The 24,127-nt window shown below is 41.6% G+C and overlaps 1 protein-coding gene across 2 annotated transcripts in view; it reads left to right on the plus strand.

Moving 5' to 3' along the window:
- lrch1 (leucine-rich repeats and calponin homology (CH) domain containing 1) overlaps positions 1-5,465 on the plus strand; it is a 351,529-nt gene extending 346,064 nt beyond the window's left edge. The window contains exon 19 of one of the 2 annotated variants that reach the window (XM_030428926.1): positions 5,137-5,465. In XM_030428926.1, the coding sequence (XP_030284786.1) occupies positions 5,137-5,238 (102 nt within the window). In that variant the 3' untranslated portion in view covers positions 5,239-5,465. Of the gene's footprint in view, positions 1-4,290; positions 5,008-5,136 lie in introns of those variants that run through there. The other variant, XM_030428929.1, reaches the window with a different exon arrangement.
- Positions 5,466-24,127: the final 18,662 nt, after the last annotated feature.

Consider the following 24,127-nt stretch of genomic DNA (forward strand, 5'->3'; position numbering starts at 1 on the left):
TGATCTTTAGATTCAATGTGGCTGCCAAATGGTACTGATGAAGTTTTTTAGTGAAGCTTACAAGAAGAGAAGCTGTGAGGACAAGATGATTCCTTGCACCTCAAATCTAATGACTTGGTGTATTTTCATGGTTATTGACATATTTCAGAATGACTGACCTGAGCATGATTCCTAAATGGGGATATTCAGCGGCGTCACCAATATAGAGCTGCATTTCTTTTCAAATATGTGAATATAAAGTGGTCAGGGGCAAATTTAAGACATATTAAAATAGTTATTGACTATTCAAGATAATTGGCATAATTGTGGGTCTTAATTTGACAGAATTGTTATATTAAACAGTCAGTTGAGCATAATGTTTTGGAAATTAAAATATAATTTAGATTTGTTTATGGCGATTTAATAGTTTTTGTCCTGCTCTAACACCTAAATGAGATGACTTTTAATTTAGATTAAGTAACTCTGTTGTGTCCTGATATGCAGTGTTACTGGTTTTGAGAACATTTGAAGGGCCACAGGCACTAGATGACTTTAAGATAGATTTATATTGGTTTTCTTAAGCTGTTCTCTTTAAGATCTTTTGATATATAGAGGACACACTGTCACTGTGCTGGTAATGCGGAATTAAAAACTGAGGAATGTGGATATTTGCTATGCCCACAGCAACTCTAAAAACATAATTTTGCCTGGCCTTGTTGCATTAATTAAATGTTGGATGAATTCACAAAAGTATACCAATGCTAAAGAAACACTGTTGTTTGTAGTACTTGGCTTTTAATAACTGATGTTAAGGAACTGTATTTATGAGCTATAGAACACTGAATATTTGACATAAGCCATTGTAAACTGTGTTAATCCATCAGCATGATACAATAGTAATGTATGTTACTATGTGGTTATTTAGGTTATTCAAGTAGGCCTATTCATATTCTGCAAATTTCTTTCTATTGATGTGAATGAAATTCCTGTATGAGAGGGAATATTTTTATGACATGTGTATGACATTCATCAGTGTTGTAGACTGAGGCAATAAATGCAGTGTAGGATGTGTCTGACTCATTGTTTAAAATAGAGGTATAACGGCTTAAAGCAGACTTTGAGTGAAAACTTGAGGACCTCACCCGATCTTAACCAGGTCGAAAAGAAATGGATTTACATTTGATAGATGATTAGGATGATGACAAGACACCAGTCTCATATTTGCCCATAAAATATGAAGTTATAGCCACCAAACAGTTAGCATCCTGCCAAGAAAACATTATAAAACCAAAAGGGGAAAAAAAACAAAATACACATGCATAACACAACAGGAAAAAAGCCATAACAGGCCACACAACAAACAAACACATGACATGCAGTTTAAAGATTGGCAATAGACAGACAGTTGTTAAGAACATTAAAACATATACACAGTGCACATACAGTAGAATGACATTGAAAACAAGTTAAGTGCTTAATCATCCATTGCTTTAATAGTTATTTGAAGACTTATGTGTTTAGATGTCAAATGTGATTTGGAATTATATGAACTATCAATTTTAGCAGCTATTTCAGATTGAGTGTTAAAGCCTTTGAATATAAATATGACCTCATGTTGTGTCAATCATGGGTGCACACTGCCTCTAAAAACCTTTCCGGATGTGATGGTTTTGTGTCCCCACTCCCCACCTAGACAAGAAGTGAGGACCACAAAATCATCTTCACTGCTTGACTACTCTATCTTGTCTCATATTTTGAATTTTTGTAATGCATAGAAAAATTAACACATCGGACTCAGAGTGCAAGTTTTTTTTCTTCAGATGGCCGATCAAAAAAAAAAAAAAATGACTTGGTGTACAAAGGCCTTTCATCTTTAGACAAAAATGCTTGTTAGTTTGAGTCACATTTTAGTATTTTTAATCCTTAGAAGTTTCAGTCGATCAATACTCAACGTGTTGCAGTCAACAAGAAGTCAAACAACACTTGAATTACATAGTAAATTCGATGATGAGCTGCCGTTATGCATTTTCTGCAAGACAAGTCACTGGAACAACTGGACAGTATATGATAAAGAAATGCATTCCTCCAACCAAACCGCTTACTTGTCGGACAAGTTATGAAATGCATTGTATGTTTCACTTATAAGCTCTAAAGCTAGCAAACTGACATTAGCAAAAACATTATCACAGCCAACATTAGCCTTTCACCCAGTGATTATTTTCTTACCACAAACTGAAAACTTTTTTCACAAGAAAAACTGGCTTCCAGCCAGGCTGAGCCGACATTGATTAACACAGCTGATGATGATTAATGTTAGCAATGTGTTACAAAACGTGTTACAGAAATACATAAGTATTTTAGCAGTAACAGAGTTATATTACGCATTACTAATAATATTTAAGTAATATATGAATACAGATCTGTCATGTAACGCGCTACTATCCGTGTTACCAACCGCTGGCTACTGTGACTTCATTCCTGATTAGCATTACAGTCGGCTTCGTTGTTCACAGCCATAGTCCGTACAACAACAGCTAATTATAAGTCACGGGTTAGATTGTTAAAATTAGAAAGATAACAGCTTAAATCCCAGAGGGGCTACATTAGCATTAGTGTCAGTTGTACAAGTATGTAGTTACCTATCGTTCCCTCAAACAATGTAACAAAGATGTGCATCAGAGGGGATTTAGAAGTGGGCATCGCAATGCCGACTAAAAAGTATGTAGTTACTAGGGCTGCCCCAAAATAACTCCCCAAAAACTCATTAGCCCACCAAAATTTCATTGGTGACCTGGTCGCAGAAAAAAAAAAAATAAAAAAAAAACATTTGGAGCTGTGTCTTGTCAAAATTAAGTCAAAAAATTAAGCTGGAGGGCTTTTAATTTGAAGGGCCAGATACAGGAAGTCGTGACACTAACTCACTGTCAGTGTTTATTTTTTAACACGCCAGGTCCCTTCGACATCGCGGTTAGACAGTAAACAATTAATAGCCAACCATGCTGGGAAAGACGTCTAAAATATGGGATCATTTTGAAAAGAAGAAGGATGACCCCAAGAAGGTGACATGCAAACTTTGCAAGAAAAACTTTGCATATCACTCCTCCACGACAAACATGATGTACCACCTTAAACATGTAAGTAGCCCAGCTACCTGCCCATGGCGGCCCAAACGTTTGAAAGTAGAGATAAATACATTTGATTTTTGTTATATGCGCTAGTATTAGATTATTTTCTGACACATTCAGAATTCGAATCTGAGGGGGGGAGAGACGGTCGTTGTCGGGGGAGGGGCATGAACGGACGCTCGTCACTGTCAGCCAGGGGACAGATGGACGGACGCCCATAACCGTCAGCCGAGGGGCGCTTCTTTAGCGAGAAGACCGCGGCAGCCCACAAGCACCCGCTATAAAGCAGCTAACATCGAAAATGAGTATAGTGGCACTAAGCTAGCAGTATACCGGTGCAGTGCCGCTGTTCCACCATCTGGGGAGAACCCTGTGTGTATATATATATATATATATATATATATATATATATATATATATATATATATATATATATATATATATATATATATATATATATATATATATATATAATGTATATGTATATGTATGTGTATATATATATATATATATATATATATATATATATATATATATATATAGCCTACATGCGTCGATTAGTCGACTGATTGCTCTAAATGGCGACCACTGGTCGGCCAAGAAAATCCTTGGTCGGGGGCAGCCCTAGTAGTAACACACAATTAGTTAATTAAATTAGTTCACAGAAGAGCTGTTCAAGTTAGATAGAGGCAGAAACAGTCATATTAACATAGGATTAAATTACATACATCCGCTTTCTGTGAAGTCAACCAGCCAAATTACGGAGCCAAATGGGGTATAAAGTAGATCACGATAATCAGCAATGTGCTGCCACCTCGCCTATTCAGTTACCAAGTGCAGCCTCCCGTTACCACTGCGGCGCCACTTGGTGACACAATGGTAAGCACATCATATGAAATGAGAGACATTTACATTTACGTTTACATTTAGGGCATTTAGCAGATGCTTTTCTAAAGCGACTTACAGTAATTCATACAGACATCTGTATTCATTTTTTTATTTAACATAAGCAAAAACAAACATTCAAAAATATGCAATTAAATTTAAATACCGCCATACTGGCGAGTTGACCTGTCCTTTTTTATTTCAACAATTGGTTTAACAAGCGACCGGTGGCAGAGCTGATACAGTGGATTGTGAGTCATAGTCGCCTTGATACTTACACAAACCACTTTGACCGTTGCAGCTGCAGTGTCTCTGGGCTTAAAGGCAGCCCGGCGGTAGCTCCTTATCCACACCCCACAAGTCCGGAGAATCAGTGACACTGTGAGGAGCAGCAGATGATCGGGCCAGGGGCTGAAGACGTCAGTGTGTCTACCAGCGAAACAACAGCTTATAGACCGCCATTTCAAACCACAAAGTAGCAGAAATTTTCGGAGCTACTGTGTGCTTTAACAGTTTTACAGGCAGAGTGGGGCTTATCTGCATGGTAGTGGGATCCATAATAACAGTTCACTCCATGCTGTGATTGTTGTCAGTCACATGGCTCTGGTGCAACCAAATTAGACACCTGTTAAATGACTGGCTGTTCGCATGTCCCTTGTAACACACTCCATTATCAAGGGATATCACATGCTGTTTATGGGCTGAGTGTATGAGTGTATTCATCATGTGCTTTCTATTGGTTTGCATTAAATAAATGCACGTAAAACTATCAAACATTTTATAATACTCATTTGCATCACAAAACCGTTGTCCACGAAAAAGTCAGACCTCATAATCGCTTGGTGCTATTTTCTCTCTATTCAATCACTGCGTGCTGCTGCAAGCCTTATAAACTTATCGCTAGCTAGCTCTCACGTTAGCACGTAAAACACTGCCAAACAACTGAAAAAAGTGTTGAATTCGTGCGCGGCCGTCAGCTGGCGGCTGTCAACTGGCGGCAGCAAGCGGTGATACAAATCGAGAGAAAATAGCGCCAACCAATTGTAAGGTCTGACTTTTTCGTGGACAACGGTTTTGTGATGCAAATGTATCACTCTTTTGACACGTTTGTTTTGAGAAGAAAAAGGATTTATTTTCATGACCCCAGACAACTTGCCGGACTACTTTCGTCAGCACCAAAACCTGGCAAGAACTCGGTGCACAGGACACTGTCGGGGGTAAGTCATTGTTGATGCACGACACTGACTGACGGGGATGCCATACAGATTCATATCAAAAACCCGAACTATCCCTTTAAGTTTTTTTTTTTTTTTTTTAATCCAATCTTTTTATTAGAAACCGAATTAGTTTCCAAAGGATAACCACACCCCCATAACATTAATACATTAACCCTCTGGCCTTGTTCGTTTTTACTACCCTCTCAGCTTGTTCGTGGCCAAAAATGGCCACCAACAGATTGAGTCTGTAATTTTTGTGATTTTGTATGTTTTTTGATGCTTTTACTGCATAAAATGTTTAATTAATATCAGTTCTTGTCATAAGTACAAAAAATTAATTCATTTTTAATTTTTTAACCCCTCAAATGCCAATTTGTTTGCACAATGCGCTTGTTGGAAAACTACCACAAAAATGATCACTGCCTATCTTCTCAGTGCTACCGGTTTATCTTGTATTATCAATAACACAGTCTGAGATATGTAACTGATTAACACCAACATTGAATATTATGCATTGTTATTTTTGTGCAGGGAAGGCAAAGTAGAAAAAACTCCCTCTCAGCTTGTTCGTGGCCAAAAGTGTCCACCTCCTGTTTACATTTTCAAAATGCTATAAAACTAATATATATAATGAAAAAATTCCATTTTTTTTACCAGTTTTTTAAATTTGCATCAGTCCTTGTCATGAAAACTAAAATTTCATTCAAATTCAGAATTTTAACCCTTTAAATGCCTATTAGATAACATAATGCTGATGATTTGTAAGGGAGAATAGCATTAAATCAGCATGTTTTTACAAAATAATACATGCTACCTGAATTATTCTTTAACCATCATTGCAGCTTAATGTGTGTCAATATAAGCAGTATCAATGATTTTTATGCTTCATTAGTTTTTTGTGCAGTGACAGAAAAACATAAAAACTCCCTCTCAGCTTGATCGTGGCCAAAAGTGTCCACCTCATGTTTACATTTCTAAAATGCTATAAAACTAATACATATATAAAAAAAAATCCACTTTTTTTCCCCAGTTTTTTAAATTTGCATCAGTCCTGGTCATGAAAACTAAAATTTCATTCAAATTCTGAATTTTAATCCTTTAAATGCCTATTAGATAACATAATGCTGATGATTTATAAGCGAGAATAGCATTAAATCACCATGTGTTTACAAAATAATACATGCTACCTGAATTATTCTTCAACCATCATTGCAGCTAAATGGTTGTCAATAATAAGCAGTATCAATGATTTTTATGCTTCATTAGTTGTTTGTGCAGTGGCAGAAAAAACATAAAAACTTCCTCTTAGCTTATGCATGGCCAAAAGTGTCCACCTCCTGTTTGCTTACAAAATGCTATATACAAACACTATATACTGAAAATATTTGCTCCTTTTTTCAAATTTGACATCAGTCCTGATCATGAAATCCAAAATTTTAATCAATTCCAGAATTAACTGGGTCGTTTTCCCATGTAAATCTCCATGCTCCAGGCATAGGAGGTTGCCACATCACAGGTGAACCAGATTTTAATGCCATACTGTGCAGGCTTGTTGGGGATATATTGTAGATGTCAGTGGTGTGCATGGGGGGGTGGGCAGTGGCCTAATTGTTGGAAAATGCACACTAAAGTGCCCTCTTGGGAGCCAAAATGCGCGCTGAAGCACCATCTTGGAAGCCAAAACGCGCGCTGAAGCGCCCTCTTGGGAGCCAAAAAGTGCGTTAAAGTGCCCTCTTGATTGGCAAAACACAACAGACTGCCCCCTTGGCTGGTTAAAACATGATAAACTGCCCTCTTTGGTGACAAAATCAGGCACTAAAGTGCCCTCCTCGGAGCCAAAACGCGCGCTACTGTGCCCTCTTCAGTCGCAAGAACTTGCTGTATGTGCCCTTTTTTTGCCTTTCGCCCCTGCCTTTCAAAAGGTCTGTGCACGCCACTGGTCGAAGTCCACAATGACCTATGAATGCAACATGCTGCTCGTCAACACACACACATCAACCCCTGGATTAAATAAGAGGGGGAGGCAAGCAACCCACTTTTCCCACAGGATGCGAAATGCAGCGAGTTTATCATTCCTGAAGCGTCCTAGGTGGGAGAGCCTGTCATCAAAGCAGATGTTAGCGCTGATCTGAGTGAAGCTGTAGAGGGCCATCGTGGCACAAAACGTGGCCCGTCCTGTCTTGGCATCCCACATGCCATGTGTTGCTTCATGTCTTGAGCGGTAGACACCAGCCAGAATCAGAATCCCAATGTAGACTCTCATCTCCACTTCATCCACATTCTTCCAATCCTCACACCTTCGCCTCCCATGCAGGTTTGTGTTGGTGCACAGCAGCTGAATGATCTCCTCTGTAATAAAATGGTCAAAGGCAGACCTCAGGTTGCTGATATGGGCAACTGCATACAGGGTGGGCCCTAGGGTGAAACCAGTGGATACTGGATTGTGGTGCAGGGTCTCTTCAGCAGTGGGAAACCACATTATTTTCCCATGACGAGAAATCCACTCACCCGCCAGCCCCTCTGTCTCTGCCATCAGCTGATCAGCCTCCATCGCTGTGTCTGTACCGTCCTCTTCCCCTGAGGAAGAGGAATCAGGCACTGGCTGGAAGTCGTCATCAGTGGTGTTGCTGTCATCCACTGAGGAAGGTGTCCCATCATCTTCAGGAGAGGACGTGTCCTCATCTTGGGTAGAAGATTTCTCCTCCTCAACCGCAGAGGATTTCTCTCCATCTTTACTCTCTGAGCCAGTCACATACTCAAGTGCTTCAGTCAGGGCATATGACCATCCTATAGATAAAGAAGGATCTGGGAGCTGATAGGCTCACTTATAGCATTAGTACTGACTGCACCTGCAAAAACTCTAGGACAGATTTATAAACAGTGTCAGACGTTGTTTTTGTTTCCCCAGAAGCCAGAGGTCAAGATGACCTGTGATCCTTTTCTTTGGAGAGCAGCTATTTGAGAATGTAAAGGCTATTGTGTAGTTGTGTGTGGCATTTTTTTATGAAAAGATCAAAGTTACAGGTGTTTTCAACCTGTGCATCACAGCCAGGTTTGCCTTGGAAACTCAAAGCTCAATAACCTGTACCAAGAGTAATTCACCAAAACTTGTATGGTATGATACACTGTAATTTATGTCACTTTATCTTGCTAATACTAATCTTTTTTTTTCATGCACAAACACACATCATTACCTGAGATCCTTAGGATCACACCTATGTCAAAATTGTGTCATTCATTTGCTCCATTGGAGTGCAGGAAGCCATCATACGCCCCTAGTGGAAACTAAGAATATTAACTGAAATTGCTCCCTTGCCCAAAAATGGACAAATGACACAATCTGGTAAAAAACATAAAAAACTAAAATTTTCAAGTGTTGAGTTTAGAATGAAAGCCATTTTACCTAAATTATATGATTTTATACTGTAAATCACAAGGAATTAAAACATGTGGTTTTAATGGGTTTCAATTGGCCAAAAGTGTCCACGATAGAGCCATAAGGTACAATTGTAGATACACAGTATAATATTGACATATTTAAAGAGCAGGTTTTGAAAATTGAAAGATCAGCCAAAAATCCAGACCCTTGGGAAAAATCATTCCGTATGCATTAACACAGCTAAAATGATCAACAAAAAGGAAGTGAGGTGGACACAAATGGCCAGCATAGAGTCCAGAGGGTTAAAGACAAGTTTTCTGTGTTATGAGTACTTTTGTTAATGCTGTGGTAAACAGCCTGGGACTGTGACAAGAGAAAGGTAATCTCTTGAGATATCAGTTTAGAACTTTTCTTTTACCGAGATTGTAGCGGAAACAATCTGGATTTGCGGTGACGATCGCATCTTAAGAAAGTTGTGCACAACAGGATAAGCTGCAGCATTGATAATGGGGTCAAAGCACAGTAAACGAAATCCACCTCCATTGAATATATGAAAACACATCATGGTCAGTGGAGTGTTGATCCAGTAGAAATTTGGGTTAAAAAATATGGTTTTCCAGATAATGGATCTTTCAGTCTTAATCAATTAAAAATGGTTAGAGAAAGGTCTTGAAGAAGTAGACAAGAAAAAGAGAGGCAAAAAAGGTGTCTGTGTAATACTTAGAGGACATGGAAAGACATAAAAGAGCTTTGAAAGTATGGACAGACAAAGCAGTAAAAAGAGAAAGAAAACAAGCTTTAACAACCATGGTTTAATAAAAAAAAAAAAGGGATACTGATGACACACTTTCCTCTCTCTGTTCTCCAGTGTCTACATGTGTGAACGTGAACCCTAACCTCGACGCCTGTCCTCCGACTGCTCCACCATATCAAGATGCACAAGTATTCTCCAGCACGGGATCTCCCACGCCAATGCCACTGCCTTCCACACCTCAACGACGACCAGAGCTGCTGTGACCAGCACCTCCAGCGCTGATGCAGTGCTGTCTCCTAACCACACCAGTTCAGGCCAGGTTTTCCAATCCATCCTAAGGGAAGGAGAACCTTCTGCACCGCCACTTCCTACCATGCAAATGCCCATGGTTGAAGTATCAGGGCCTGAAGGACCAATCTTAGTTCATCGTCCCATGGTCAGAGAATGACATCAGAGAGGCAATGTCACATCTGTCTCAACCAGCTGACTCTGGTGCCAAGTTTGCAAAAGAGCTGCTCACGTTCTGTAAGAGTTCAATCCAACCACGACCAAGCTCAGAAGACTGCTGATCCTCAAAATGGGTCCAGGATATTGGGAAAAGATCTCAGGCCATTTTCCTCAGCAGGATGTGGGACGAAGGCACGTAAACTGGGATGATGACAGGGTGGCCATAACAACTCTGTGACACTTTCAAGTTACAATTTTCAGTGAAGATTGACACGTCTGTTATTAAAACCTGCAAACAGAAGGATGGTGAAGATGTTCGGGACTACTATGCCAGATTGGTCACAGTTTTCAATACCCACAGTGGTATGGAACAACCAGCTGATATGGGCAACACCATAGGACTCTGGGAAGTATTTTCTCAATGGACTACGCCCTGACATCGCAGCAGCAGTGAAATCAAGCTGCATTATGTGAGAAGAAGCCCGCCATTGAAAAATCAGACGTCATGCCCGTCATGCTGAGAAAGAGTTCGCTCAGAAGAAAATAAAAAATGATGAGAAACAAAGTAAAGACCTACACATGGCAGCCTTAACCATGTACCCAAGCAGTGCAAGCTAACACGGTACGTGGACGTGGATGGGACGTGGACGTGGACGTGGACGCATGCACAATACCCGTGGACGCCACCACGAGGTCGTGGAAGGGGAGGTGCCAGAAGCAGAATCAACTATGATCCAGATGTTTGTTTCAAATGCCAACAACGCGGACATTGGGCCAAAGACTGTCCCAACAACCCACAAGCAGCTCAGCAGAGCACAGAGCTGACTGAGAGCAGGAGGGGGAGGCCAAGAGGGAGGGGCATCCCACTGCAACACAGGGGCAGTCAGGAGAGGGAGGTAACACACCCACATCACACACACATTCACATCAGCCTGCTTGCAGATTGCCAAACAATTTCCACAACATCCCCCCCTCAGAGAAAAAAATAACAGCTGCACCCCCCCAAATAATTATCATTGCTATCATTACTGTTAATTATTTTTGCTGTTGCTATACGTCATGTTCCATGCATTGTCAGACATTGGGATGGCATTTTAGCTCGGCCAGCAGCAGCTTCTCCATCATCACTGAACACAATTGAACTCTGTTTTTATTTAAATGAGGAGCTGTTTTATAGACACCATTGATCCCATTGTTCAACAACCAAATGCTGATATAGTTGGCACTTAGTGGCACACATTAATGAACTGAACTATGTTAATGAAATGTGTCATCTTCTCTGACCGAACAGGACCATTGCGTCTCCGAGTTGAGGTGGTAAACGCTGACATACTGGTTAGCGAGTGTGGCTACCGTTAGCAGTGCTAGCAGCAGCCTACTCTCCGTGCAGGATAACATCCATATGCTTGTACTGATTGTGGTTATGCATTGCTCCGGTCGAGCACTTATACCGGTATGCCAGTTTACTCTGACACAGGCTACATCCTTATTTTCATTTTCTATGTCGAGATACTGCCGGACCTCGCCACCACCTTTTACACTAGATGCGGGTAAAACAGTTTAACCGACTAGTATTTCTGGTGACGACAAGCAATGTTTGAAACATTTACATGACCAGTCGTCATCATCATCAAAATTTAAATAAAGTCAAAAACTGTTAAATAGTTCCATGAATTTCTTTTCCATTCAATGCTGCGGACCTAGCCGCCAAAAGGACGGGCAAATTGGCGGCTTGCTGCCCTGTCTAAAAACGGCTTTTGTTTTCTTGACGGGACTGCAGATTGATGTTGCAGGAGTGTGCTGGTTCCGGGAACCGCAACTTCTGTGCAGAGTCCCTCTCTGATGGGGGAGGGGGAGGAGACTAGCAACTATGTTGCTTCTTTTCAGTGGAAGCTCCCATCGACTACTGCATTGTTCCCTAAACTGACCACTTTGGAGGAGTTAAAGACCCTTTTACTCAACAGCGCTGATGTTTGTAAAACAAAAGTGGGATGCAACTGAGCTAGTGAAACATCAGATATTTCTCACCAATCCACTTCCCAACCGGCAGAAATTTGGGTCTCCCCTCCTAGGCTAAAAGTGATGAAGGAACTCATTGATGACGTGCTGAAGGATTATGTGATTGAACCCTCTTGCTCTGCTTGGGCTTCTCCAGTAGTCCTGATCTCCAGGAGGGTTGGCAAACCAAGGGTCTGTATAGATTTCTGAAAAGTAATGAAAACACAGTCACAGATGCCTACCACATTCCTACCATCCGGGAGATAATGGATAGTCTCTCAGGTGCTGCTGTCTTCTCTTCCCTGGACTTAAAGGAGAACTTCGGTCGATTTCAACATGCAGCTTCATTGCTCAAGCTACCCTTGACTTGCCAGTACCGAAGACGCGAACATATTTGGTCCAACCATTACAGAGCTCCGTGAACGCAGATTTAGCATTGAACGCTAACAGCATGGGGTCAGAACTTTACACTGTGTTTTAAGCTTCTTAACATGCTCCACATCTCACACCAAAAGTTATGCAACATCAGCAGACACCTTAGCACACAGCACTGTAGCGTGTATGACTCAAAATGAATAAAAAAGTAGTTAAAACAGTGTGTTTGTGCAAGCAGTCACGTACCTGTTTGTTGACATCCGCGTCTTCCGGTAGCTAGACCAAAATAGTCAATCCATCGAGCGTGCGCTTACTCCCTCACTGGCAGAGACGGAAACGTATTCCAGCATTTTTGTGTTTCTGTTCATAATGTACATGTCCATGTTACAGCCTGTCATGAGCCATGAGCCTTACAATAGCCTGTTAAGCCTGTTAAGTGCACACTCGGTGGATATACTAGTTTGGTCTAGCTACCGGAAGACGCGGATGTCAACAAATTGCCTTACATTACTGCGTTACAGCAAAAAGTAATGCATTACAGTAATTGCATTACTTTTGTAATGCGTTACTCCCAACACTGCATTTTGAAACATACAAATTTATGTCAAAAAAGAAAATTACAGGGTGCTCTAAGGTCTCGGTGCAGGTGTGCCTGAAGAACGCCAAGTGGTTTCCATTTTTTTGGATAAAACTTTGTGTTCTCCTTTAATTTCTAAACTTTTTGCTATTATGAAACATCATTTTAGATGTTTACAGCATAATACAATGTACATAATTGTGATAAAAAGTGAGAAAAAAAAATAAAAATGAGTGTATATATTCCTGTAGATATGTATTTTACCCCAGCGATAAGGTGCTGGAAAACTTTGAAGATGACCCTTAAAAGTGCTTGAAAAGTGCTTGAATTTGACCTTGAAAAATGTGTACGACCAGGTCCCGACCAGGTTCTGTTCAGAAGTTTAACATAAAATCGACTATAAAAGCGCCGCTGTTTCACTATTCAACGTCATTTAGCAGCTGGCGTGACCTTTACTTTGAAAGTCCAGTGGAGCTGGATCAGAACAGAGCATTTGTACGGAGGGAGAGATCGCGCTGATCCGCTGCTGTTTACTTTCTCTCTGAGCGTCTCTGCCGACAGATTTCAGCTGAGGGGTACGCTCGCCTCAGCTGTTGATCCACTACTCGCGTCAGGAGGTCATTTATTTACTTTATACACAGTCAGTCACCACTGAAGAAAGTTGTGCGCTCGCAGCAGGACAGATACTTTAACTTAATGTCGTGGCGATGAATAAATTAATTGTTTCGCCTGTTATGTGGTTGCCCATATGGCAAATCTTGAGTAGGTCTAGCTCTGTTTTCTCACATTTAAAAAGGTCTTTGTACAGAGACAACATGAGATTTGCTTGTAGCTAGCACACCTAAAAAAACCCACTGTAACCTATTTTCATACGCACACCAGCCTCGCTTTCAATATAAACACACACTGGCATTTTATAATTGGCGATCAGTGAAATATATGAAAACAATATAAAACACAGTTCAAAACAACAAGTTGTTGTTGCGCTAAAGCTTCATATTTAAAAGCAGCTCAATGTAGAGCTGTCAGAAAGTAAAATCAGCCTCCTCTTGTCATTTTGCAGCAACACTGTTTGCTTCAGGCTGTGATCAGGCTTTTTTGTATCGCTCATACTCTCTCCATTAAAACAACCTGCTCCTCTTGGCTTGAAATTCAGGCCTGTTGTCGCTCCAATTTTAGTGAGGAAGTGAGTCCTCTTCGCAGTACATACAAGCAAAGACGGATTTACCTGATCCTGTGATAGCAAAAAATGGGATTTCCAAATCTGGATAATTTTGATCCAGATTAATGTTTTGAACAAACTGGCCCTATGATACTGGGGAGGTGACCTGTGTAAAGCTGCAGGTTTCATCCATAGTGCTCTATGGACCCTCTGACTTGCAGCCTAGAGTTAAACATGCTGCATTGGATCACCATATGCTCCTTAAATTGGAGGGAACTGGACCTGGAAAGTCCTTGAAAGATCCTTGAAGTTGATGGTTAACCAAACAGTGGTAACCCTATATATATCTACAATGAAATAGTCCCTTTTTCGGATTCCGTCCTGGTTGTGGAACAACGGACCAGCTCTTTACTCTGGCAGGGGTCTTGGAGGGGGCCTAGAAGTACAATCTCCCAGTCCACATGTGTTTTGTGGATCTGGAGATGGTGTACGATCGGGTCCCCCGAGATGTACTGTGGGAGGTGCTGCGGGAGTATGGGGTGAGGGGGGTCCCTTCTCAGGGCCATCCAATCCCTATATTCTCAAAGCGAGAGCTGCGTGCATATACTCGGAAGTAAGTCGGACTTGTTCCAAGTGGGTGTTGGCCTCCGCCAGGGCTGTGCCTTGTCCCCAATCCTGTTTGTGATTTACATGGACAGGATTTCGAGGCGCAGTCATGGTATGGAGGGGTTACAGGTCGGTGACCTTAAGATCGCATCACTGCTTTTTGCAGATGATGCGGTCTTGATGGCATCATTGGCTGTAGATCTACAACGCTCACTGGATCAGTTCGCAGCTGAGTGTGAAGCGGCAGGGATGAGGATCAGCACCTCTGAATCTGAGGCCATGGTTCTCAGTAGGAAACCGGTGGATTGCCTACTCCAAGTGGGGAATGTGTCCCTGCCCCAAGTGAAGGAGTTAAAGTACCTCAGTTGTTCACGAGTGAGGGGATGATGGGGCGCGAGATTGACAGGAGAGTCGGAGCAGTTGGTACGGTGTTGCATGCGCTTATCACCGCACGGTTGTGACGAAAAAGGGAGCTAAGCTGGAAGGCAAAGCTCTCGATATACCGGTCAATCTTTGTCCCTACCCTCACCTATGGTCATGAGCGATGGGTCATGACCAAAAGAACGAGATCGCGGGTATAAGCGGCCAAAATGGGTTTTCTTCGCAGGGTGGCTGGGGTCTCCCTTAGAGATAGGGTGAGAAGCTCAGCCATCCGGGAGGGACTCGGAGTAGAGCCGCTGCTCCTCTGCGTGGAAAGGAGCCAGTTGAGGTGGTTCGGGCATCTGATGAGGATGCCACCGGGGCGCCTTCCTAGGGAGGTGTTCCTTGCACGTCCAACTGGGAGGAAACCTAGGGGTAGACCCAGGACCAGGTGGAGGGATTATATCTCTTCTCTGGCCTGGGAGCGCCTGGGGATTCCCCAGTCAGAGTTAGCCAATGTGGCCGGGGAAAGGGAAGTCTGGGGCTCGCTACTTAAGCTGCTGCCCCCGCGACAAGATTTTGGATAAGCGGTTGACAATGGATGGATGGATAGTCATTTTCGAGAACATGGTTTCACAGCATCCAACATAGGTCCATTGCTAAAATGCAATCATAATCATTTTGCCTTCATTAGATTGAAGTGGTAGTTTTGATATTTACACTTACAGATTTATTTGGAGATAATTTTTCTTCATGTTTTGTGAATTGTAAAAAAACATTTAACCGGAATCACTTCTTTTACATCACATCTTTTACATTGCAGGTGGAGATGCAGTGATGGTCCAGGAGAGGGCTGGACTGGGACCAAAAAATCGGCCCTGGAATTTTTGGCTTAGACCGGCCCTCATAATTAGCTGAGCACAACCGGAAAAAAAACCCATAACTTTTTGCCTTTAGGCTTATTAGAAATCTACAGTTTATTATTACTTTAGAAGTCTATCAACTAACCACTGTGGAAAGCAAATAAGTAAATTTACTCAACACATAGTTGAGTAAAGGTGTATTCTATTTCAAGCATAATGTATCATCGGCATTCTAGATCTCAGAAGTTTAGCATCTATTGTTAACGCTACCACTTTTGTCTGCTCTGTGTAGTTCAATTGATTATTTTATCCTTTTTATTGAAATCATCTCTAATATGTATTTTCTGAATTTCCCTGATATAGCAGCTCAATTCTAATTCTTCAGGTTAAAAGGTGCTCCCTTTAAAAAGCTATAAAATTGCTATATCAGGCTAAAAACAGGGCTGCTTTATGAACTCATGCAAAGCAACTTGTCTTAAAAGCATGTGACAGATCTACTCTTGTTCAGTGTGAGCAAACCTTTTGCTAATAATACTTTTATACTTTTTTTTACACTTACTTTAGTAATGCTTAAATTGCAAAGCTTTTACTAATCATTTAGCAGTTTTAAAATCTGTTTTTTAAAACATGTTTAACCACAGCATAGAGGGTTGCTACACATTCAAATTACTATGCAGCCTTTCAAAACACCTTTAACCTAAATATCTAAAATGCTATGATGGAGCCTAAAATAGACACTTAATGGTCATCCAACACTTCTCAGCATTGACCGTTTGCTGTTTTATCAGAATAAGGTGCCGTGGCTGCCAGATTTTGAGAAATATGCAACACCAATTAATATCGATACTAATCAATCGCCATTGCTCATCATTATCATGTAATTAGAGTTCGCAACGGGCCTGAAAATTACAGTCCGCACCCGACACAGCGCTACACACCCGCATGAATTGTCTCAATAGTATTTCAAATTGGGGGGGCATGAAAAAAATTCTGTCCTCTAGGGGGGCATGACAAAAAATTATTGAGAACCACTGGCTTAGAGTAATAAATCACCTACTACAGTACTTTTTGGTTACTGTTAACAAAATTCCCAAATAACCCATATAGAACAATTAAATAGCCATGATGGATTAAGCAAGTCTGGGCCCTGTATTAACAAGTTTCCAGAGATTTATATATTTACCAAAAGCCCAAGTAATCAGTTCAGTACACCACCAGTAATCATTTGGGACAATAAAGCTGTCATTATCACTTCCACTAAAATTGCTTGTTTTTGCCACTGACAGCCTGAGGTTGTTATTCCAAGTATCTCGCAACAATATGTAAACACTTCCTACAAAGCAAGTCACTTTTTGAAACCAAAACTCAAGTGTCATTTGAGGAGAAGGCTTGCTCTGAAATATCACAAAGTAGGTCAAATGATTAGGTAATGTTTCATAAAGCTTCTCTAGAGCAGTGCTCACATTAACTAAATAACAACAGCTATAATGTAAGGATTGTCCTCTGGAGCAGAGAAAAGGCTCTCCATCCTCTCTGCAGCCTTATGTCCTCCTTCATCCTCCTCCTCCTCTTCCTCCTCTCTGTTTGCTCCCTAAAACACAATGAAATGTAAAAGACGTTGTGTGTTATGTCAACAGACAAAAGGGTTCTAATACAGCAAAAAATATATAATCATCATAAGGATAATCATAAACTTAGCTCTTTATTCAAACATTTAACTAGACTTTACAGTGTTACAGTCTGGAAATAAAGCAGGGATCACAGCCTGATCTGAATCTGTTCATCTTGGTCCATTTATGTAAAACAAGTCTCTAACATCTCCACAGTCACAATAAGATATAAGATATAAGTCAACCTCTGAACGTCTAACGTTTGAAAGTGAAGGCTTTTAAGGCTTTACTTCCAAGGCATCAAGCTGAGCATTACCAACGTATTTTACCTTGAAGTTTAACATATCTGGTGTTGGATGTTCAAAGGAGTAAAACCGAGTATAGACCAGGGGCGATTTTAGGATTTAAGAACATCAGGGGCTAAGGGGAAAAGAACAGGGGCTGAACATTTTTGGTGAGTGTCAGTGTGCTTCTTTGTGTGTGCGTGCGTGCATGCTCACACTCTGCTTGCTCTGCTTACCTCTCCTCCATCCCAGGATCTGAAAACATAATCACAGATATGGAGTTACAATCCAGTCAGCACAATAAGACTAATAAGACTTTCACCATTGTACAAAGAAAATAAAGATTGACAGTCTCTCTTGTCATTGGTTTAGTTCAGTACCTGAACTGGACCATCAGGGTGCAGTGATGCAGTCCAGCCAAGCCTGGTAGACGATAGTTGCGGTAAAGTCTCACATCTCTAACGTCAACCCACAGTTCCCTCTCGTCCATCCCAGGACCTGAAAAACACTACCACAAAGATATGGAATTACAATCCAGTCAACATGTACATAAGACTAATAAACATGATGCATTAGCATATAGACTTTAACCATTTGACAAAGAAAATAAAGACTGACAGTCTCTCTTTGGTTTCTCATTAGTTTAGTTCAGTACCTGAACTGGACCATCAGCGTGAGTGATGCAGTCCAGCCCAACTTGGTAGAGACAACAGTTTCTTTTTTTCTGTTTCCTATTCTCCATTTTCCTCTTTTATCCCTGGTCTTCCATGTTGTGTGTCTTCTGTTTTATCATTATTGTTGTTGTCTGTGACATGTCTGTACTTATGACAGTCTCCTGTCTGTACTTGTGACTTCTGTTTCCTGGTCTCTCTCTGTGCGTCTGGTCTTCCATGGTCTTGTCTTCCGTACTATCTATTATTCATGTCCTTGTCTGTCAATCAGTCACGCCTCTTTCTCTTTCTGTCAGTCTTTTCTAAGTTTTTGGGAGCATCAGACTGTGCCTTCTGTTGCTTAGTTGTGCAAAAGTATCGATCACCTTGTCATGATCCAGTTCATCCAGAAGCCCCCTTTCAATGGACATCAATGCCAGGTGATGGATTCTGTCCTGGCCCATAGTCCGTCTTAACCATGTGTGCAGCCGGCGGAGAGCACTGAAAGATCTTTCGCAGCTGCAACTACTTACAGGGACAGTCAGTGCCACTTGGAAGACTGATTTTAGGGTCGGAAACATATCAGCATCCTGGAGCTTAAAGACACTGAGAATATCAGGAGTGGCTTGTGCTGGTTTATTCGCCAAGTACCTTTTCACTACCAGGAGCTCTTCTGGTTGAAGCTGGATTCCGTAGTGTGTGGCAAGGGGTGTGAGGGACTCTTCAGACAGGAAGGCCTCTGAGGCTGGGTGGCACGCCTGTATGCCCATCATTAGTTCTACTTCCACACCTGAGAATCGATCCTCAAGTTCCTGTGTCATACGATCTAGGCAGGGAAATAACAAACTCTGTTTGAGATTCTCTGTGGTGAATTTGCATAGCTTGGACCGTAGTCCTACAGCTACTGCTGTATGAATGCTCTCCAATGACTGCTTCACAGCAGGAAGTTGTTGAGCATGACGTTCACAGATTGCAGCTGACATGCCCACCAGGTCTTTGATAACTGAATGAGGACGCTGTTGTCCAACCCCAAGTGTTTCTGGACATCAGCCAACTTGTCATGATGGACAAGAGACACGTGGACGAAAGAGTACATGCTCTCCAAAAGTTCAAAGAACTTGGTGGCTTCTGGAATTGCTTTGCATGTGTGACATAGTACGAGGTTCAACTCGTGCGCATAGCAATGCACATATATAGCTGGGGGTGTTTTTTCCGAAAGCGTGCTTGTTACTACACCCTTCGCCCCACTCATGACTGAGGCACCATCATATGCTTGGGCCACGCATGTAAGACCATCCAGCCACTGGAAACCAGGACCTCCTCTATGGCACTCAGTAATGGACTTGGATCGAAATGGTCAAGCTTTTTCAAGCCAGGAATCGCTTCTTCACCTCTCCATCGGGAGCAACATAACGCACACCCACTGCCAGTTGTTCACACAGGCCATCCCTGGCCTCGTCAGCCATCACTGAATAGACTTTGGCTTCTGTCATCTCTTTGACAATCTTGTTTGTGATGACTTTTGAGCAACAGGTAATGAGCTCATTTTGTGACTCTTAAGACAAGTATGTTGCATTTGATGGTGCAGTGTAGGTTTGAAGAAAGGGGTCGAATTGTTTGAGTAGCTTCATAGTCTCCAGGAAATTACCCTGGTTGAGGCTCTCCTCCCTTCACCGTGACCACGGAGTGGTAGTCCCTGCTTCCCCAATAAGGCTGTAACAGCTACTATGCGGCGCAGGTACTCCCTCCTCTCAGTGATTTCACCAATGTTGGCAGTCATCAGTTGCTCTACTATGTCGCCCTGGACATTTGTTGCTTGAAAGCTTTTCCAGCAGATCATGCTTGCTTTGTGCAGAGCTGTCTTGTCATGCTCTTTTGAGAGCTCTTTTCCAATTTGAAAATCCAGTGTGTATGAGGGAGTCACTGCCCTCTCTTGTGTGGTGACTCTTCCCAAACAACCTGCAAGCGAAACAGAAAGCAACATCATGACTAAAGCCTGGTTTATGCTTCTGCGTCGCGGCGACGGCGTAGCTACGTCGTTGACCCTACGCCGTCATTGAGCATTCGAAGTTCTGCGTCGAGGGAACGCGTTGTTCTGCAATTCACCGCCAAGCCGCTAGGGCGGTGTGGCTGTGTCTTTGTTTGGTTTCGGGGGGTTCATATCGGATTCCTTGGTTTTCTTCCGGTCAGACAGTAAACAATGGCAACTGAGATGGAGCGGGTGTTTTTGGAGATGGAGCTCGTGGATACTGAACAACAAATGTTGTTATTACACGTACCACAAAAACTTTAAAAATGGCGGTGTTGTTATACTGTTGACCGGAAAAGCAACTGCCGGAAATGACGTTCCGAGCGGACCAATCATAGTCCTTGCCGTTTGCGTCTCGACGCGCCAAAGTGACGCGTAGTCAGGATCTTTTGGAGGCGCATGTCAGGCTACGGCTACCGCGACGCAGAAGCATAAATCAGGCTTAACCCTCTGGGGTCTGGGCTATAATTAGTCGTTTGTGACTATTTTTGATTTTATAATTATATTTCACCTTAAAAACTATTTACCTTGCCTTGTTTGGTGTCATTATTTTCACCACAACCTCACATGTGTGACTGTACAGTTTTTTTCATTTTGACTACTGTATTAACAAATGGACCTAAAATCACAAAAAAACATAAATCCGAGTAGGAAAAAGTTAGTTTTTTTACTGTGAAAACACAAATATGCTCAACGAACCATACTTATAATGCAAATATAAATTGTTGTTTGCTAAATTGTGCATAAGTTTTTGAAATTTACAAAGTTAAGTAACTATTTACATTTAAATGCAGGCAACGCCTCAGGCTCAGGTCTGCCTGAGCTCCTCCAGCTCAATCAAAAGTTGCACTGCCTGCTCCACATTCAGCACTCCTCATTGTTTTGACTCATTAAACAAAAAACGACTCCACTACCACTAAACACTACACTAAACACTACATAACACAACTGTGCACTCCAAACACGCTAAATGTCACAAATCTCCAACTCTCAAAACTCGCGATCTCTGTCGCTGCCTCTGTGACCGGCACTGCTGCTTTCACTTTTCCGCCCCGTCCCTTCCAAATCTTCCCCCCCACTCTCAGCAACCAAATCACGTGTTTGCCATGTAATTTTGTGATTGGCTGGTGTGGTGCCTTTTTCCACCAATAGGAACGTGTTTTTTGCTTGCACTTCCTGCTTGCGGACATGTTCGTGAGGAAAGCCCGATCCCTTTACCGTCTCTTTCTGCAGCAAACGTGACGGCAACATTAGTGAAAAAGTGTGGCGTACATAATATATCGTAAATCCGGTTTTACTTGGCCTGTCAACACGATTTAAAAACTGGTATATAGTTTAAAGGTTGCTCAAACACATAAAGTCAGAACTGAGACTCACAGAGGCTCTGTCTCGCTGCTATGTCATCTTAAATTGGTCACGTGATTTGGATGCACCGGCGCGTCAGTTGACCTCAGAGGGTTAACAGAGTATTCCATCCATTAAAAAGATTCGTACCAGGTCTTTTGAAAAGCCTCCTCTGGGTTCCAAATTTTGTAAAAGGAAAGTCAAAAATAATCTGCATTGGGCCAGTTTTACTGCTCCCTAAATACTTGACTGGTCCTTGTCTCTCCCTCTGCTGTCCTCCCTGGATCCTCTCTCCCTGTAGTGGTCTCCCTGTCTCTCTCTGCTTTCCTCCCTGGCTCCTGTTTGACTCTGATGGCCCCTGTCTCTCTCTCTCCATTCTCCTCTCTCGCTCAGGTGGTCTCTCTCTCTCTCTGCTTTCCCCCCTGGCTCCTCATTAAGCTATCTCCCTCCTCTCTTTCCCCCTCTTTCGCTCATTCGTGCTCTCCTGACTCGTCTTGGGGCCTAGTGCGCCCTCTCTCTCCTCTCTTCTCTCTCCCTGCTTTCCTCTCTGGCTCCTCTGTAAAAGATGTCACAAAATAAACAATTAGCTCAACTAGCTGCACCAAGATAGATTTATGTGATTCGGGCCTACACATTATCAATCACAACAAAACTGCACTCACATCTGCACAATGTTTTTTTTTCTAAAATGTGAAATCAGAGTATTCACAGTTGAAACATAGTAGCTATAGCTTCATGAGGGTCAACATTTTATGATGTATGCTGCTTTCTTTAATTTTTTAAGGATCTACGGATCTGAAATAAAGTATGACTATTAAATCTGGTCTGTATTACATGATTTACTGAATTGCAGGCTCCTAGTAGTAGCCTATGAGGTAGAAATTGATTTGTAGCCTATAAATACAACTCCAATACTTCTTGAAAACCGAAAATGATGGAGCCAAAAATAATGTTTTTAATTTGAAAGTTGGAGGAAGTGAATCCTCTACACAACATACAAATTCTGACAAAGTATGTTTGGTTTTGGAACTTTGTACATAGACTGATCACATCACACCACACACACAACATAATTTTGCCATTTTGAGGAATACTTTCCTGCTTGACTAAAACAGAAGATAAACTAACATAGCAAACAGTTTTTTTTGGAACACACGTTTGGAAGGGCATGTACAGACTCACATAACGTGAGTAAACAAACCGGCTGGTTCGCAGCTTAGCCTATTTGACAGCTCCTGAGTCGTGCAGGCAGCTGTGCTAAACAGTTGCCTAGCCAAGTAACGTTAACGTTATGTCATGTGGTTGCAACTAAACTGAGGTTACACTGTTGTTGCGACTTCATAACAAAACAAAATATTTACTGCTAGCCTAACTGTTACTCTGTTTCCAACTCTTAAGCCCTAGGCCTCTGGCTCAGGCCTCTGCTCGAAAATGACATGCCCATAATGAATAGAGTATATTTCTGCAACTACATGGTCTATATGAATAATCTTGGAATCATAATAAAGGTAACACTTGTGAAATTTCTAAAAAGGTGTAAGCATTAGTATAGATGTTACTGGGTCAGAGTAAATTAAGATGGAACACAGCATAAATGAAAGATTTCATTTCCGCCTAACAAAATTTGTAACATGCAGTTGCAGCCCAAAACCTCCTGAAAATAATAGCAACACATCTGAACATTACCTGTGCCAAGACTGATGCTAATAAAGTAAAGCAGAGAAAAAAATTAGAAAGGTTTTAGTGAAAACATTTTTCATGCGGAAATTAGCCATTTGAGCACACCCATCTAAATACTGTTCTAAAAACTGTTTTGTCTTTGGTTTGAAAAATCAACCAGATATACATTTTCCCATTCAAAGAAACCATACAAGGGAACTGGTTTGAGCAGATTTAATAATATAGTATATACTGTATATGTAAATAAAAATAAAAAATACAGATGTAGAAAGTGTTCTGCTGTGCCCTCTATGTTTTGGTGCTTAATGGGGGCGGAGCTGTCAATCACCCATGACAGGTTAGAGTTAGCAATATTTTAGGAATCCATTGGTCAATTTGGATGATTGACACCTCTATCGAACCGTCAGAGCCAATAGAATCGAGGTGCAGTCCCCAAATCAATGATAACAACACTAATCCGCCAATCACAAGGAGGCAAATACACCATGTGCGTAGACAAGGGCCCTACCTACTCCACATTATACGTGTCCTCCTGAAACCGAAACCTTTCCTGAACGGTCAGGAATCATTTCAAAGTGACACAGCACATTGGATTAGCTGGTGGAGCGGTGTAATGCACTCGAACACAATTTATAATCACAAAACAGCCAATGTAACACATAATTCATGATTTTGTCTGTATAAAGTGATGTTTATTTTTGCTCTTCTTCGGCTGCTGTTTCAGTGAGTTTTAGGCTCAGAGTGATGAACTTATACAGTTGGAATTTGTGGAGTCCCAGCTATCATATGATGTGCTGTATGTA

This window comes from Sparus aurata, chromosome 9 (genome assembly GCF_900880675.1).
Source record: "Sparus aurata chromosome 9, fSpaAur1.1, whole genome shotgun sequence".
NCBI classification, from domain to species: domain Eukaryota; kingdom Metazoa; phylum Chordata; class Actinopteri; order Spariformes; family Sparidae; genus Sparus; species Sparus aurata.